Source organism: Polypterus senegalus, chromosome 3, assembly GCF_016835505.1.
Source record: "Polypterus senegalus isolate Bchr_013 chromosome 3, ASM1683550v1, whole genome shotgun sequence".
In the NCBI taxonomy this organism is placed as follows: Eukaryota; Metazoa; Chordata; class Cladistia; order Polypteriformes; family Polypteridae; genus Polypterus; species Polypterus senegalus.
In genome coordinates this window covers 237,635,375-237,651,001 of record NC_053156.1, presented here as the reverse complement: position 1 = coordinate 237,651,001, position 15,627 = coordinate 237,635,375, and the positions used below count along the sequence as shown (strand labels likewise).

The window sequence follows — 15,627 nt, the reverse complement described above, 5'->3', positions numbered from 1 at the left end:
TCTTGTTATTATGATTGATTGATTGATTGATTGAATGTAAGTTAACCCATAAAAAACATCAATTATTGCGATGTTTCACCATATTGAAATGGCAGAGGAAGAGCCAATCAATGAAAGTGGGCAAAACATCTCTGTCCTCTACTCCAATGTGCCTCCCCCTTTAAAATAAATAACAACCCATCATCTGTGTTTGCTTTTTCAGTATTTTAGACAAGCATGCAACATTTACAAATGCTGACAGAAGAGTTACCTTGAAGCCTGACGCCGAGGCCAGGGTGATTGTGAATGGAGGTCTCATCTACAATAAAATTGAGCTCAGACATTTGGTAAGTTTGTAGCACTTAATGTTGTGTGTCTTTGATGGCTTGTCATTGATCTAAAATATCAATGGGTGGGTCAGCAAAGCTTTACGAGATGTTTAAATGTATGGGGCTTGCTCTTCACCTGCTCTCTACTGTCACTGTCCCGCACTCACTCATTTACACTCTCTCTTTGCCCCTAGCCTTCATTTTCCTTGTGTCTTGGCTCCACTGGCATCCTCTTGTGTTTTCATTCAGTGCCCACCCTCACATTTAAACAGACTGGAGTTATCAGCTATCATAATCTACTTTTAGGATTAAAGCTAAGGTCTCAGGACTGATGCAACAGCCAGCACTCCTAGTCACTGCATTATATTTCACAAGTCTGATCAATTCAGGACAGAGGCATTTCAAGAATGTGCAGATATAGGAGTCTTAGCCCCCTCTTACATGCGTTTCTGCATTATATATAAAACCAAAGAGAAGGTGGGAGGTATCCCCCTTCATTTTTTTGCATGCTTTTATACAGTAATACAAACGTTATCTGGGGCTAGGCGCATTAGATAATATATACAACAGACAAAAAGATCAGGGGCTCAGTGCAATAGAGCAGGGGGCTTAAGCCACTGAAGCCCACTAATGCCACAGACTTAGAAGATAACTTTTGGTTCCTTTTTAGCCTGAATTTTATTATGCAATTATAAGCTGTCAGCAAATGAGACAATGGCATTTGTTTCCAAATTATATATGTGTACATATATATATATATATAATATATACAGTATATATATATACAGTATATATATATATATATACTCCTGCGGTGGGCTGGCACCCTGCCCAGGGTTTGTTTCCTGTCTTGCGCCCTGGTTGGCTGTGATTGGCTCTGGCAGACCCCCCTGACCCTGTAGTTAGGATATGGCGGGTTGGATAATGAATGGATATATATACTCTGTGTGTGTATGTATATATACTGTATATATATATATATATATATATATATATATATATATATATATATATATTAGCTGTACCCCGCAGCTCCACCCACATAGTAGTGAAACAGGACAAACTTTATAAATCAATAAAAACATTTTTAAAAATGTTATTCTAATACCCTCTAAAACACACGTGGCTGTGATCTCTCTCTCAAAAACGGCAAATGTTACTCTTTAACAATCTCTAAATGATAATGTCTACTGAACAAACAGGTATCACAAACTAACCAGAGGCGATGTACGCCGCTCCAACACATGGCGAGAGGTAGACTGATTCGAATGGAGGCTGGAGCATGAGTGAGGAGGGCCCTTCCCCCCTGGCTCCCCTCGGCCCGCAGTGTCTCTCTTGGATTCGTGCAAATAAATTGGTACCGCAAGTGAACTAAAGCAAATTATAGAAAAAAATCTGATCTCCATCCATTAAGTAGTTCTCTCGTGAAAAGGGACAGACAGATATTGGATATATATATATTTAACTTGTTGGTACCCTTACTGTTCTATGAAAAAGTGCTGTATGCCTCCTGAAAAGTGATTAAATGAAAAGCAATCGTCCCATGTACTGTATATCTGCATGCCGTTGATATGTCATCGAGTAAACCAAAGCAAGAGTGAAAAGAGATAAAGTGTTGCTTTTTCTACAAAGACATTCTAAAATGGCCTGGATACATTTGTTAGTACCCCTAAAAAAACAATCCTAAATAACTGAATTTTTCAAACTAGCTCTTTTCTTTATTTAGTACCACAAATGTCTCTTATCATGCAATAAGTCATTAAGCGTAAAATGGAGAAAAATAGTCATTCTGCTGTTTGGAAGTACTGAGTGTCCCACAATGAACAAGCTCCAGAGAAAGCAAAGGAAGAAGTTGTCTGAGGAGATCAAAAAGAAAATTATAAACAGGCATGTTAAAGTCAAAGGCTATAAGACCATCTCCTAGCAGCTTGATGTTCCTGTGACAAGAAGTTTAAGGTTCATGGGACTTTAGCCAGTCTCCCTAGACACAGATGCAAGAGGAGAACTGATCCCAGAATGAGCAGAAAGATAGTGAGAATGGTAGAGAAAAAGCCAAGGACAACTTCCAAAGAGATACAAGATGAACTCCAAGGTCAAGGTCCAACAGCATCTGATCGTACCATCCATTACCTTTTGAATGACAGTGATATTAATGGAAAAAGACCCATGTTAAAAGAAAACAATAAAAAAAAACATAAAAAATGCAATTTGTTAAATTGCATATTGACAAGCCACAGTGCTTCTGGGAAAATATCCTTTGGACAGATAAGACAAGTCACAAGTCACAATAGCAGACAAAAAAATGAAGTTTTCAAGGAAAGGAACACCATATCTACTGTGAAACATGGAGGAGGCTCAGTTATGTTTTGGGGCTGCTGTACTGCATCTGGCATGGGATGCCTTGAGTCTGTGCATTGGACAGTGAAATCTCAAGACTATAAAGACATTCTGGAGCAAAACATACTGCCCAGTGTCACAAAGCTCTATCTCTGGCCCTGGTTATGGATCCTCCAACAGTATTATAATGACCCAAAACACACAGCTAGAAGCACCCAAGAATGACTCGGACCTAAACATTGGACTACTCTGAAGTGACCTTCTATGAGCCCTTATTTGAATCCTTTTAAACATCAATGGAAATAACGGAAACATGAAGTTTGGAGAAGGCCCCCTTCAAACCTGACATATCTGGAGCAGTCTGTTCAGGAAGAGCAGGCCAAACTACCTGTTGACAGATGCAGACGTCTCATTGCGAGCTTCAGGAATTGTTTGTTTGCAGTGATTGTCTCTAAAGGTTATGAAACAAAATATTAGAATATGGGTCATATTGTTTTTGCAAATAAAGTTGTGTTATTATTTGACATTTTCTGTTGAATAAAAACTCAAAGTCCGATATTTGTTAAATATGGATTAAACAATGATGGGTGCCTATTACTTTGTTCAGTTTCAAGTTATTTCAGTGACATCTGTGGGTTCTTCTTTTTTTTTGGACTGGTACCAACAAACTTCTCTGTATATACAGTATATATTTCACAAGAGAGCAGGGGGTTGAGTGCATACACTTATACAGCGTGTTGCTTCACCCACCACACGACAAACCACCAGGATTGGGACCCAAGTGACACCTCGGCACCACACTGCAACAATGTGAGGCTTTCTACAGCGGCTGGAGTGCCAATCCTGCCACCAACCCACAAAGTTTCCCTGCAAGTTGGAGGACCCGCATGCAGGGCTGGTACAGATTAATGTCATACCCAGGACAGAGCAATTGCTGAAGAGCCCAATGGAGTACAGTCACTACTGGTGTTTACAGGATTCAAACTGGCAACCTTCTGATTGCTGGTGCACATCTCTAGCCTCAGAGCCACCACCCCACCTTTGTTCACTTGTTCAATTTCACAAGGAACATGAGTTTATTAGGAAAAGCAATATACTGTACAGGCCATCATAAGAATGCTGGAAGAATCTAAAGCAGTCATGACACACATATTAACCAACATTAAAATCAGTGCAGGCCTCAATCAATGCTCCAGCTCATAGTGGCCTGAAAATTAATAGAAGTATAAAGAAAACAAAATGCAAAACAATTGTTTTTAAAACATTAGAACAATTAGAACAGAAGAGACTTCAATACAGCATCATTTATCAATCTTTATTTACCTAACTCTTGTAAAATAATATCTAGTTGTGTTTTGAAGGTCCCCGAGGTACAGCTCTTTGCCACACTACTTGGTAATTTATTCCACGTGTCTACTGTATGTTTCAACTCTAATTCTCTTGATATCTTTGAACAATTCTGTCATGTCACAATTTTAATCTCTTTTTCCTGAAACTTAAAATTTTCAACTCCTTCAATTTCTCCTCCTAACTCGTAACCCACGGCCTTTGAGTGAGCCTAGTTGCTCTTCTGTGGACTTTCTCTGGTGCTGTTATGTCTTTTTTGTAATATTGCCATGGCATATATTTATACTAACAGTCCCTCAGTTTTTCTCTCTTCAGAGTTCTTAGGCAAAGTCAAACCTTCCAGATGACAAGGTTATTAAACTCTTGCAATTTGGTAATCGGTGATCCCATCCAGTTCCAGCCCCAGCACTGCAGTGGTGACCTCCTGGGCATACTTGCTGCTATGCAACCCTATAGGCCGTGTACTTCTGCCCCCACACCTTCTCTTTGTTTTCTGCTCTTCGTGTCAGTTTGGCATCAACCCCTCAATGGCATCTAGGCTTGTGATGCAATTCTCATTGCAGAATTCTTTGAGAGCTACTTTGCCACTGTAGGAACACTCTCACGTGAGAATAATCTGATTATTAGTGTCCCCAAGCTAAGTCTGCCCAAAGGTCTCTTGTAAAGCTCCTACAAAACTCTACTGGCTCTCATGGCCTCCTACAGCTCCTGACTTCTTGTTCTCCCTATGGTAAGATTCCATGCAAAATCCTCACAAATTTCTTCCAGTTTATATATCCTACTCTTCTCACTTGGCCATCTTCTGAAGCGCATGATTCACCAATTGCCAATCAGCTGAGACCAGGAAGAAGGAAGCAGGAAGCAGACAGGTTAAGTGGTTTCAGTTCTTGAGAGTCATTATTCTGTCTAACTGTCCTATGGAGTCAGTGTGTTACACAGAGTAGCCCCATTGGGTCCCTGAAGTCGAATTGTTCTGTTTAAGTGTGAAAATTAAATGCCCCTTTAATGTGTATCAGACTGTTTTGAATGAAGTTATTAATTAAGAGACTCATCTCAGTAAGCCTTTTAGTTTAAGTTGGGTTAAAAAACAACATTAATAAATCACTGATGAACTTTTTGCCAATATCATCTACTCTTTCATAGGACCGGATTATTTTAGGGTCCAACAGCACCTTTCTGTACATCAGCTTTCCATGTGACCGCAGTGACGATGACTGGAGTCGCTATGATTATGATTTCTTCCAGTCAGAAGTTGCAAGGGCAGAAGGTTTTGATCTTGAAAAACTTGGTAAGACGAATGGAAATAATCAGATTTTTTTTCTCTATGGCTGTCAGACAGATTAAGACACAAATTGGATTTAAGTGGGTGTAGACCATGGCTGCCATGGATGTCATAACTAAGGCCAGGTTTATACTTCACGTGACATGATGCATGCTCCAGCAGACACTACTGCTACGCAAGCGTTTTATTGTTCATATATCCGTGTGTACTTTACTTAAATCTGGAAGATTCCACCAGGTGGAAGTGCAAAATATCATCATGGTGAGAAAACGTTCAGCTTTGGGGTGTTGTGAATTGCCTGATACACCTTGCTGCAATATCTCTGAAAAGGATGTTAATGATTAAATCCATCAATCCAGCTAGCATTGGCACAAGGCGGAAACAATCCCCAGATGGGGCATCAGCTTATCGCAAGGTGAATACAAGCACTCACATGCACTAGCTTCATTTTAGCGTCGCCAAATCCCCAAATCTGCGTATCTTTGGAAGGAAACTGGAACACACTGTGGAAACCCACCAGAGAAACATGCAAACTCCAGGAAGGGAACACCAGCGATGTGACACCCTGCAAGACAGCAGCGCTGCTGCTCTGCCAACGTGCCGCCCTATGTGTGTAATTATTAACAGTAATCATTATTCAAACAAAATTAATGATTTGTCTGTAAAATATAACATAAATACTTTAATGCAATTCATCATGAAAGTGATATCAAGTATAAATCTAAGGATTCTAAATGTGAAGAGAGTTGGAATATCAAAAATTTAATGAGTTCTGTGTGGTGGTCTACTGTTGCTTGCCGCTGCTGTCAGGTTGGGAGGAAGCCCCAGAAGCTCATAACGTTTAACAACTGAGTCAGTTTTAAGATGATGTTTACGACGATCTACTTTAATAATAAAGTAAACTGCGAGATTAAAGTGAATATTTCGAGATTAAAGCCGAAATTCCCACTTTAATCAGAAAATACACATTTTCACTGTTTTCTAACTTTTTCTTTCTCTGTGACTCAAATACAGCGCTGTACATTCTGTACAAAAAGAAAAAAGACAACACAGAAGATAGTATGTGAGACTTTTAAAATGTATCATGTCATTACAATTGGGAATATGTGACACTTGAATATAAAACCACCATGAATGCATTTGTATGTCGGCATTTAGCTTCACCACATCGAACCACTCATCAAACATCGAAGCAGGCACATCGATCCCAGAGGATCCTCAAAGCGGCTTTCTGTCACATGTGGATAGTAAACAGAGACTCTGACGTCACATGCCGACTTTTAGCACACTGCACCCCCCGGCTTTTTGCTGGGACTGCAACTCGCGCACGCGTCGCGTTTATTTCTGAGGACCTGCTCAGAGGACGTGTCAAAGGAACGCTGGGAACACGTGGCGGCCATGATACTTGCGCATTTGCATTCTGAGCGTGAAGTATAAACGAAGCCTAAGCGGGTAAATACCAGTAAATCCCAGCTTTGGGTTAATATTATCTTTAAACTACATTAGGCCTGTTTTTACTGTTCGACTGATTAGCCAAGTTAAACTGAAAATCGGAACTGAATAATTGCAAAAAGTTTAACATTTTTTTTTTACTTTTACCATTTAAAATTAATTTACTGTTTATTTAATTTCAGGAAGCACAAATCAAGTGGATGGCACAATAAATCCAAGCATACTGGCTGTATTTCACGATTACATAAAGGTGATGCCCATGGTGGCAGAAGCTAATCAGATGAGCCACGATTTGAAAAAGGTATCAGGAAAATGGAGGAGACAGGGAGTTACAGGCAGTGCCATTTATTTACTGAACCTTTATTTGTAAAACCGTTGTAAGTGTTGGATGGTGCAGTGGTTCATGGAACATTGGGATCCCTGGGAAAATGTCATGAGGTGTCCATAGTATGGTTAACCTGCAAGAAAAAGTCTGTATGTGAGTGTAAAAATATGATAATGTAGCTAGGAGTGAAAGATTAGTCTGTAGCTGAGATCTCTACAATAAATGGCAACTGATCCAAAATGACAGGATAGCCCAAATTGGAGAATAGTATTGTAGCGACCCGTGGAGGAGTCTTTTAAGATTTCGAGCCGAACTCTGCCGTGCACCTCTCCGAAGCTGTCGGCTAGCGGCTTGCCAGCGTCGTGCACGCAACTGCACCCAGCTCTTTAAGAAAGAGAACACTCGTGCCCCATACACCGCACGACTCCGAGTGTCTCGGTAGTTTGCTTAGATAAATCTTAGCAATAAACAGCTCTGTCCTGTTGTATCTTTTATTACAGAAGATAGTCAGAAACAAAAGCTCAACATTATTGCGCGGCCATTGCCAAGGTCAAGCACGAAGACACATTTCAATAAATTGGTACTTTTTACAAAATAAATAACCCCCGGACGGCGATAACCCAAACCCACCCAACCAATTAAATACAAACACACCATTATTTACAACACAAATGACAATACGTAAATTCCGACATACAATAAGCTTTTTATAAATTACCCATAATTTCCCCGCAAACTATTTACATAAATTACCCATGAGGCGTCACTCCGCCAGCGCTTGCTGCCGGGTTGTTACACAGCCCCCTCCTAAGAGGGTTAGTGTCCCCACAACCCTACTCATCACAGATAAAATCACGTAAATGTCCTGGCTGTCGACGGACACGCTTTGTCCTGCCGGAGGTGCCATCACTGGTGTCGGGCTCAGTCCTGTCACTGTCTGACTCGGTGCCGGGGGTGGAGGTTGGAGAACCGCTTATATTTTCGAGTTGTTGTTGCTCTGGGGCCAGTGGGTGGTATGGTGCTAAACGGTCCTTGTGCAGCACCACCCGCCTGCCTCGCCCAGGCATTCGGACTCGGAAAACTACCTCCGATATTTTGTCCAATATTTCTCCGGTCCTTGCCAATGGTGGGCTAGTTTTGGGGACAATCCCCGTTTCCGTTGCGGGCAGAATACCCACACTTTGTCCCCTGGCTTCAGTGTCGGGCCATGAGCCCGAGTCATAAGCCCGTTTTGGCGTGCTCCAGCTCCCTCCAGGGCCTCCCTGGCCAGTCGATGAACGGTGTCCAGCCGCTCTTTTAGCCGTCTAAAATAATCCATTTCGGGCCCACCAATAATCTCAGGCTCAGGGGGTGAGCCAAACACTAAATCCACCGGCGTGCGAAGTTCCCTTCCAAACATCAGCCCCGCTGGCGTGCATTGGCTCGACTCCTGCACTGCTGTCCGATATGCCCATAGGACCAAAGGCAATGTTGGTCCCAGTCCCGCTGGTGTTGACTGGTCAGAATTGCCAGTTGAGTGGCCAGGGTGCGATTAAATCGCCGACCAATCCATCACTTTGTGGGTGAAGGGGTGGTCCGGGTCTTTTCACCCCAGTCGCTGACACACCTCCTGAACAAACGGCTCTCAAAGTTCCGCCCTGATCGCTGTGGAGCTCGTCCGAACTCCAAATCGAGTGAACATTTCATCCACGAGTTTTGGGCAGCTGTGGGGCACTCTGATCCGAACTGCATACGCCTCTGGCCTTTTGGTAAAGTAGTCCATTGCTACCAAAGCGTAGCGATTTCCGGCTTCCGTTACAGGAAAAGGACCCAGTATGTCCACGCCAATTCTCTCCATGGGTGCCCGACCAGGTATCGTTGCAATGGCGCGTGAGAACGTTGACCAGGTCCTTTTGTGCAGTGCAGACGCCACAGCAGTGGACGTGTAGCTCTGCGCCTTGCCGACACCCGGCCAATAAAACCGCTGCCGTAGTCGACGCACTGTCTTAGCGTTCCGGTAATGTCCGGATCCAGCCGCTCCGTGGACCCATCGGAGGACCTCGGCGCGCAAAGCCTGGGGAACCAGTAGTTGTAGCCGGTCAATTCCTCCCCCGGGTGCGTGCCACCGCCTGTAGATTACGCCATCGTGCAACTCCAAGTTGCCCAACTGAGAGTGGAGTATTTTGAGTTCAGGCCCCTGTGACGACACGGTTTGCCAGTCGGGACGTTCTTGTGTCTCCAACCAGCCCTTTACCTTTTCTAGTGCTTGATCGTCGCCTGTAACTGCCTCAATTGGTCAATAGTGTACGGCTCCCCTACTCCAACAGTGTCATCTATCCTTGCGGATGCGGACGATGGCCCCAGCCCCCTTTCTTCCTGTCGGCGGCAATATCGACATTCATTGCTGAGGCATGGACGCCTGGAGAGGGCATCAGCGTTGGCATGCTGCCGTCCCGGTCGGTGCTGTATCTCAAAGTCATATTCTTGTAGAATCTCCATCCACCTTGCCACCTGGCCCTCTGGTTGCCTGAAATTCAACATCCAGGTGAGGCTAGCATGGTCAGTCCGCAGTGTGAACCTAGTGCCCAATAGGTAGGGCCGAAAGTGCCGTGCCGCTAGGATCACTGCCAACAGTTCCCGCCGAGTGACACAGTAATTCCTCTCCGTCGACTGAGGCTGCAGCTGTAATAAGCTATCACTCTTTCTCCAGCCTCCCCCTTCTGTGAGAGCACGGCCCCAATCCCCACATTGCTAGCGTCAGTGTCCACCACAAAAGGTTGGTTGGGGTCAGGGTACGCCAGGACCGGCGCGCTGACGAGGGCAGCCTTTAACTGTTGGAAGGCGGCTGTGCAATCCTCCGTCCACCCAAACTGTTGGCCCTTACTCGTTAGTCGGTGCAAAGGGCTGGCAATGGTCGCAAAGTTTTTTACGAATCTTCGGTAGTAGGAGGCTAAACCCAAAAAGCTCCGCAGTTCAGTGATATTGGCTGGTGGGGCCAGTTGCTCACGGCAGTCACCTTCGCGGGTCTGTAGCCACCCCACTCTCGCTGATTACGTGCCCTAGAAACTGAGTCTGTCGGGAGAAGATTGCATTTCTCAGGGTTTAACCTCAACCCGGCGCTACTAATGGCGGTCAGGACCTCCCTTAAATTGTGCACCGCCTGGTCAAAGTCTCTGGCATGAATCAGCAGGTCATCTAAATAGACCACACAACGGGTTCGGGGAATGTCTTTAGGACCCGCTCCATTAGTCTTTCAAACGTGGCCGGCGCATTACAAAGTCCAAACGGCATTACCTTAAACTGCCACAGCCCTTGTCCGATGGTGAATGCAGTTTTGGGTCGGTCCTCTGCTGCCAGTTCTACCTGCCAATATCCACTGCGCAAGTCCAAAGTGCTGAACCAACGGGATCCAGCCACATAGTCCAATGCATCATCGATGCGAGGCAATGGGTAAGAGTCTTTTCGAGTGACTGCATTTAATTTACGAAAGTCCACACAAGGCGCCAACCCCGTTTTCTTCCGCACCATGACCATGGGTGCGCCCAGGGACTGTCAGAAGGCTCAATGATGTCGTTGGTTACCATCTCGCGAATCAATTCTTCGGCAGCTTGGCGTTTTGCAAGAGGCAATCTGTGGGGGGAACCGAATGGGGGCGGCGTGGCCAGTGTCAATGTGGTGTTTGACTAACGAGGTTCTGGTGCAGTCCTCTTCTCGAGCCGCAAAAATGTCCACAAAGTCGTTCAATACTTTCTGGAGTTGCTCCTGCTGTGGCGTGCTCAGCTGTTCACCACTTCGATGGCCCAATTCCTCCACAGCAGCAACCGTCTCAGTGGATGGGTGGTCGTGTGAGGAAAACCGTTGGGGAGCACTGGTCTGAGCTGCAATACTCTCCTGGGGGTCTCTTCAGTCCCTGCATCTTCCGAACAACGGTCGGGAGCCGGTGAGCCGTGGTGTCCAGGCAAATCCAAGCTAACAGCCCTTCCAGGATGATTCCAGCCCGATTGGGCGACACAGTCTCATTACCTACGGAGGATGGCCCTGGACACATCAACACATGCTCCCCAGTGGGCCAGCAAGTCTAACCCAATTATGCATTTGTCTTTAATGTCCGTGAGCCAGAATTCGTGGCTGGTCTGGCTCGTCCCTACTACTACAGTCAATAGTTTCTTTCCGGGCATTTTTGTCCGTTCACCCGTAACGTCGCAGTTCGATGTTAGAAGGAGTCCAGTCTTTTGGAAGAGGACCAGCTGTTTCGGGCAACACTCCTCTCTGTAATAGACAAATAGTGGACCCCGTGTCCACTAAGGCACTACATGGCCGTCCGTCTATAATGCAGTCTAGGTACAGTCCACCTGAAAACCCACAGCGCCCCACTTTAGGGCAGTCATTGCGGAGGGATGCTGATGGCTGGGCGACTGACCTCCACACCCTCAGGTTGGTCCCTTTCTACCACTCGCTCAACTGCTCTCGTTAGCCGGCTTGGGCGTGATGATTGACGTGCCGGAGACCCAAGCTGTAGTACCTCTTCAGCCCGTTCAGCCTCCCGTAGTGCCTCACTCAAATGTCTGGGCGACAGCAGACAGACGTGGTGGCGGAGACGCTCTGGTGTAAGGCCCCGCAGGAAAGCATGAACACTGAGTTCTTCCCTTGCTGCTGTCGAGAAAGTAGGGTAACCTTTCCGTACATAGACCCTGATGTCAGCTGCAAATGCTCCCACACTCTCACCTTCACGCCGATGTCGGTTTGTCAGCTCCTCCCTGTTGTGTTCCGCTGAGGTTCTCTGTCCAAACGACGGGTGAGAGCATCGGTGAGGGCCTGAAGATCACGACACTCCTCAGGCGGCAGGTCGATGAGTACCTGAAGTGCGGGACCCTCCAAGGCAAGGGCCAAGTGTGTTGCAGCTTCCTCGCAGCTCCAACCATTGTGAAGAGCAGCCAGATCCACTTGTGCAAGGTATGGCTCAGGGCGCCAACCCGCTGTATCGTGGCAGCTTAGCGGGTGACCGTGTGGGGAGGACCGGCCGACTGGTGATTTGGGGTGTCGCGCGGCAGCTACAGGTTCATTCGGCCGTGCCTAGAAGATCGCAACACTGTCCGGGGAATACTGGCACCCTCAGGCCAGTTTGTCCTTTTTCTCCGTGCAGTTCTGCTGATCAGGCGCTCCAACATAACGCTATTTTCCGAGATGGCACGCTCTATTTCTTCAAGACTCTGTTCCATGACGGCGTCTTCTAAACAGCCTGGTCTCCCACTTCTGACACCAATGTAGCGACCCGTGGAGGAGTCTTTTAAGATTTCGAGCCGAACTCTGCCGTGCACCTCTCCGCTGTCGGCTAGCGGCTTGCCAGCGTCATGCACGCAACTGCACCCAGCTCTTTAAGAAAGAGAACACTCGTGCCCCATACACCACACGACTCCGAGTGTCTCGGTAGTTTGCTTAGATAAAATCTTAGCAAATAAACAGCTCTGTCCTGTTGTATCTTTTATTACAGAAGATAGTCAGAAACAAAAGCTCAACATTATTGCGCGGCCATTGCCAAGGTCAAGCACGAAGACACATTTCAATAAATTGGTACTTTTTACAAAATAAATAACCCCGGACGGCGATAACCCAAACCCACCCAACCAATTAAATACAAACACACCATTATTTACAACACAAATGACAATACGTAAATTCCGACATACAATAAGCTTTTTATAAATTACCCATAATTTCCCCGCAAACTATTTACATAAATTACCCATGAGGCGTCACTCCGCCAGCGCTTGCTGCCGGGTTGTTACAGTATTGTAAATAAAGAACTAGTTGAATCAAAATTAATTATAAAGCACTGGAGGGGAAAAAGAATATTACCTTGAACGTGGATGAAAAACTGCATGTGTCTGATATTTTATAATGCTTTTAAGAAGTCTCGATTTACTAGAATATACTTAGAAAGAGGAATTAGTATTTTGGTGCAGTGTAAAATGAGTGAAATGTAATATGTCGGTTGATAGATACTTTGGATTTGTTTGTTTCTACAAATAGTATTTTTCTTGTTAAAATGTTTAAAGAGCAAGAAAGATGGACAAATCTTTTTTTTCTACCCCCAAAGATTTAGAAATGCTTTATTTATGACTGAATTGCTGGCTGGCAAGAAACAAAATTACTTGAGGTAGGGGACTGTCCCTGAGCTATTCCATCTGTGAATGGCCTACGAAGGTGTGTGTCTGTCAAAAACTACAGGCAGACAGTAAAGAGAGAGGCTTGCAAAGATATATTCTCTCTGCCATGTTGCATCCGGACAAAAGCAGACCTGATAATTACCTGAAGAAAACAAGCTGCCTGGGCCTGTGCAAATAATGAGCTGACCAGAAAATATATAATGCAATAATAAGTTATTGCGTCACCTGAAACTGCACATATAGCATCTTCAGGTTGCATGGTCTTGGTTTACAATGCCACCATCTATTTGCTTGTGTGGCACTAGTTATAATATATAATGTATTAACTTTAATGCATAGTTGCAGGTGTAGCTCATTCTACTGCCTGCTCTTTCATTCTGTCTAATTTCCAGGTTAGGAAGGTTATAGATAAAGAAGGGAAGTGGAAAGGAAGTGCAAAAGTACCTGACCACAATAAAGAGTATAAATGGAAAAATCGAGTTATCATAGGACCATTTAAGACAATGCATTGGTTTCAGAACATAAATAAACATTACTGGGCATTACAATGGTGTGAGTAGGGTGAGATAAGAATAGCAAATGACTTTAGCTAGTTTGGTAATGCATACGTTAAGCAGAATCAACTGAGTTTCTTGTAATTTTTCAATGTCAGTTATGTAGTATTTTACTGGATCAGCAGATTTTACAAAGGAAACTGACTCTTAATTGTATTTGTGCCATTTATCCCTTCTGCATTCTGAAAGTCACTCAAATTCAATTCATTTATAAACAGAGAGCGTCAGCTTTAAGATTACTTGACAAAATTTTATTTTACTGTATGCTTCAACCCTTTCCTTCCATTTGATAAACTTCAGTGAATATCGATATGTTGTGCTCTTTTGGTCTCATAAATGTATGTATTCTTTTAGGTTAGGCGCACACACTGATACAGTGCATTGCCACACCCACCACATGACAAATCAACTCAGGATCCAGATTCGGACCTGAGTGCAGCCATGCAACGGGTGACACCTCAGCACCACATTAGTTCAGATGGAGTGTGAGGTTTTTTATGGTGGCTGGAGTGCCAATTCTGCCACCAACCCCCAAGTTTTTCTCTGCAGGTTGGCGGTCCTACATGCAGGGCTGGATGCAGATTAACGTCATACCCAGGACAGAGCAATTGCAGGTTATGGGCCTTGCTCAAGGGCCCAACAGAGCAGAGTCATTTTTGGCATTTTACGGGATTCTAACCGTAAAGATACTCTAATTACTAAGAATATTTTAAAACAACTCATTGTACAGAAGAAAGGCAAACATCTTACAAACAGAAGCTAGCCACTCTCTGATATTTAACTACTGACGCCTTTACACATCGTCTTCTGAGGTTATGACCTGCAAAGCCAGCAAACTCCCACTGCATTCTCTTTGCACATTACAAATGAACAGAACGTGCATTTATTAAAACCGCAGCCAGTACTCTTCTCATCTTTGTCAAGTTGCAGTTTCCCCTATTTAGGTCTAACTGATTCAGATTTGAGTTGATTTGCAGTTTGTTTGCTTAAACTGAAAAGGTTCAGCTCCTTCGATCTTTCCTCATAACTCACACTCTTCAGTCCTGGAATCAGCCAAGTTGCTCTTCTCTAGACTTCTGGTCTTGCTATGTCTTTTTGTGACAAGCTTCCCATCCAAGGTTAGTTTTTTTGCTGAATAAGCTCCCATAACACTGTAATGCATTAGGTTCATTAAGAAATGATGGGATTTTTGATGACCTGAATTACAATTTCTTTGTTGTATGGCAAGGGAAGATACATTGGACCTGTTTATCTAGGAAGTCTAAAGTGGAAAGGCGAGTTTAATTACTTAATTATCTACTTCACTTTAGACATTCTGGATGGGTTTCTTATGGTTACTGCACTTTTGCTTACCTTGTTGTGAGGATCTTAGTAGAATTAAATCCAGGTAACTGAATCATGTATGTTTTCAAAAACCGAATAATACAATTTATTTCTAAAAAACAGAATTATGGAAATATGTTAACATGCAGTATAGAGGAAAATATATTGGACATAAAACAAAAGACACATAACACAGATTAATTTCTTCAATTAATGGGTTTTTGGTTCAGTTTCTTGCTTTGACAAGCTTTTTCACTGAGCCGAGTTCTGTTTGTCTCCAGCATTCTGGTGACATCTCAGTTGCCTTGGCTGTTGATGGCCTCTCTTAAGCTTCCACACAATAATAGTGTGCCACACTACCAGGAGGAATCTCTTGCTTTTGTTGTTCAGTTTATATTCACTGACACAGACGCACAATTGGTAGTGCACTATTTTTAAGAGAAGGATTTGATCTGATTTGATCACAGCTCACTTCCAGCGGTGTCTCAAAATGCAAGTCTTTAACGTTCACAACTGCCTTAGTGTGTTGTCCATCAGACCTGCTAAGATGTCA

At 44.1% G+C, this 15,627-nt stretch overlaps 1 protein-coding gene across 1 annotated transcript in view; it reads left to right on the top strand.

Moving 5' to 3' along the window:
- Nucleotides 1-15,627, top strand: part of kif28 (kinesin family member 28) — an 81,433-nt gene that overhangs the window by 42,862 nt on the left and 22,944 nt on the right. The window contains exons 13-15 of the mRNA XM_039748811.1: nt 203-326; nt 5,136-5,280; nt 6,909-7,027. Coding sequence (XP_039604745.1) covers nt 203-326; nt 5,136-5,280; nt 6,909-7,027 — 388 coding nt within the window. The remainder of the gene's footprint in view (nt 1-202; nt 327-5,135; nt 5,281-6,908; nt 7,028-15,627) is intronic.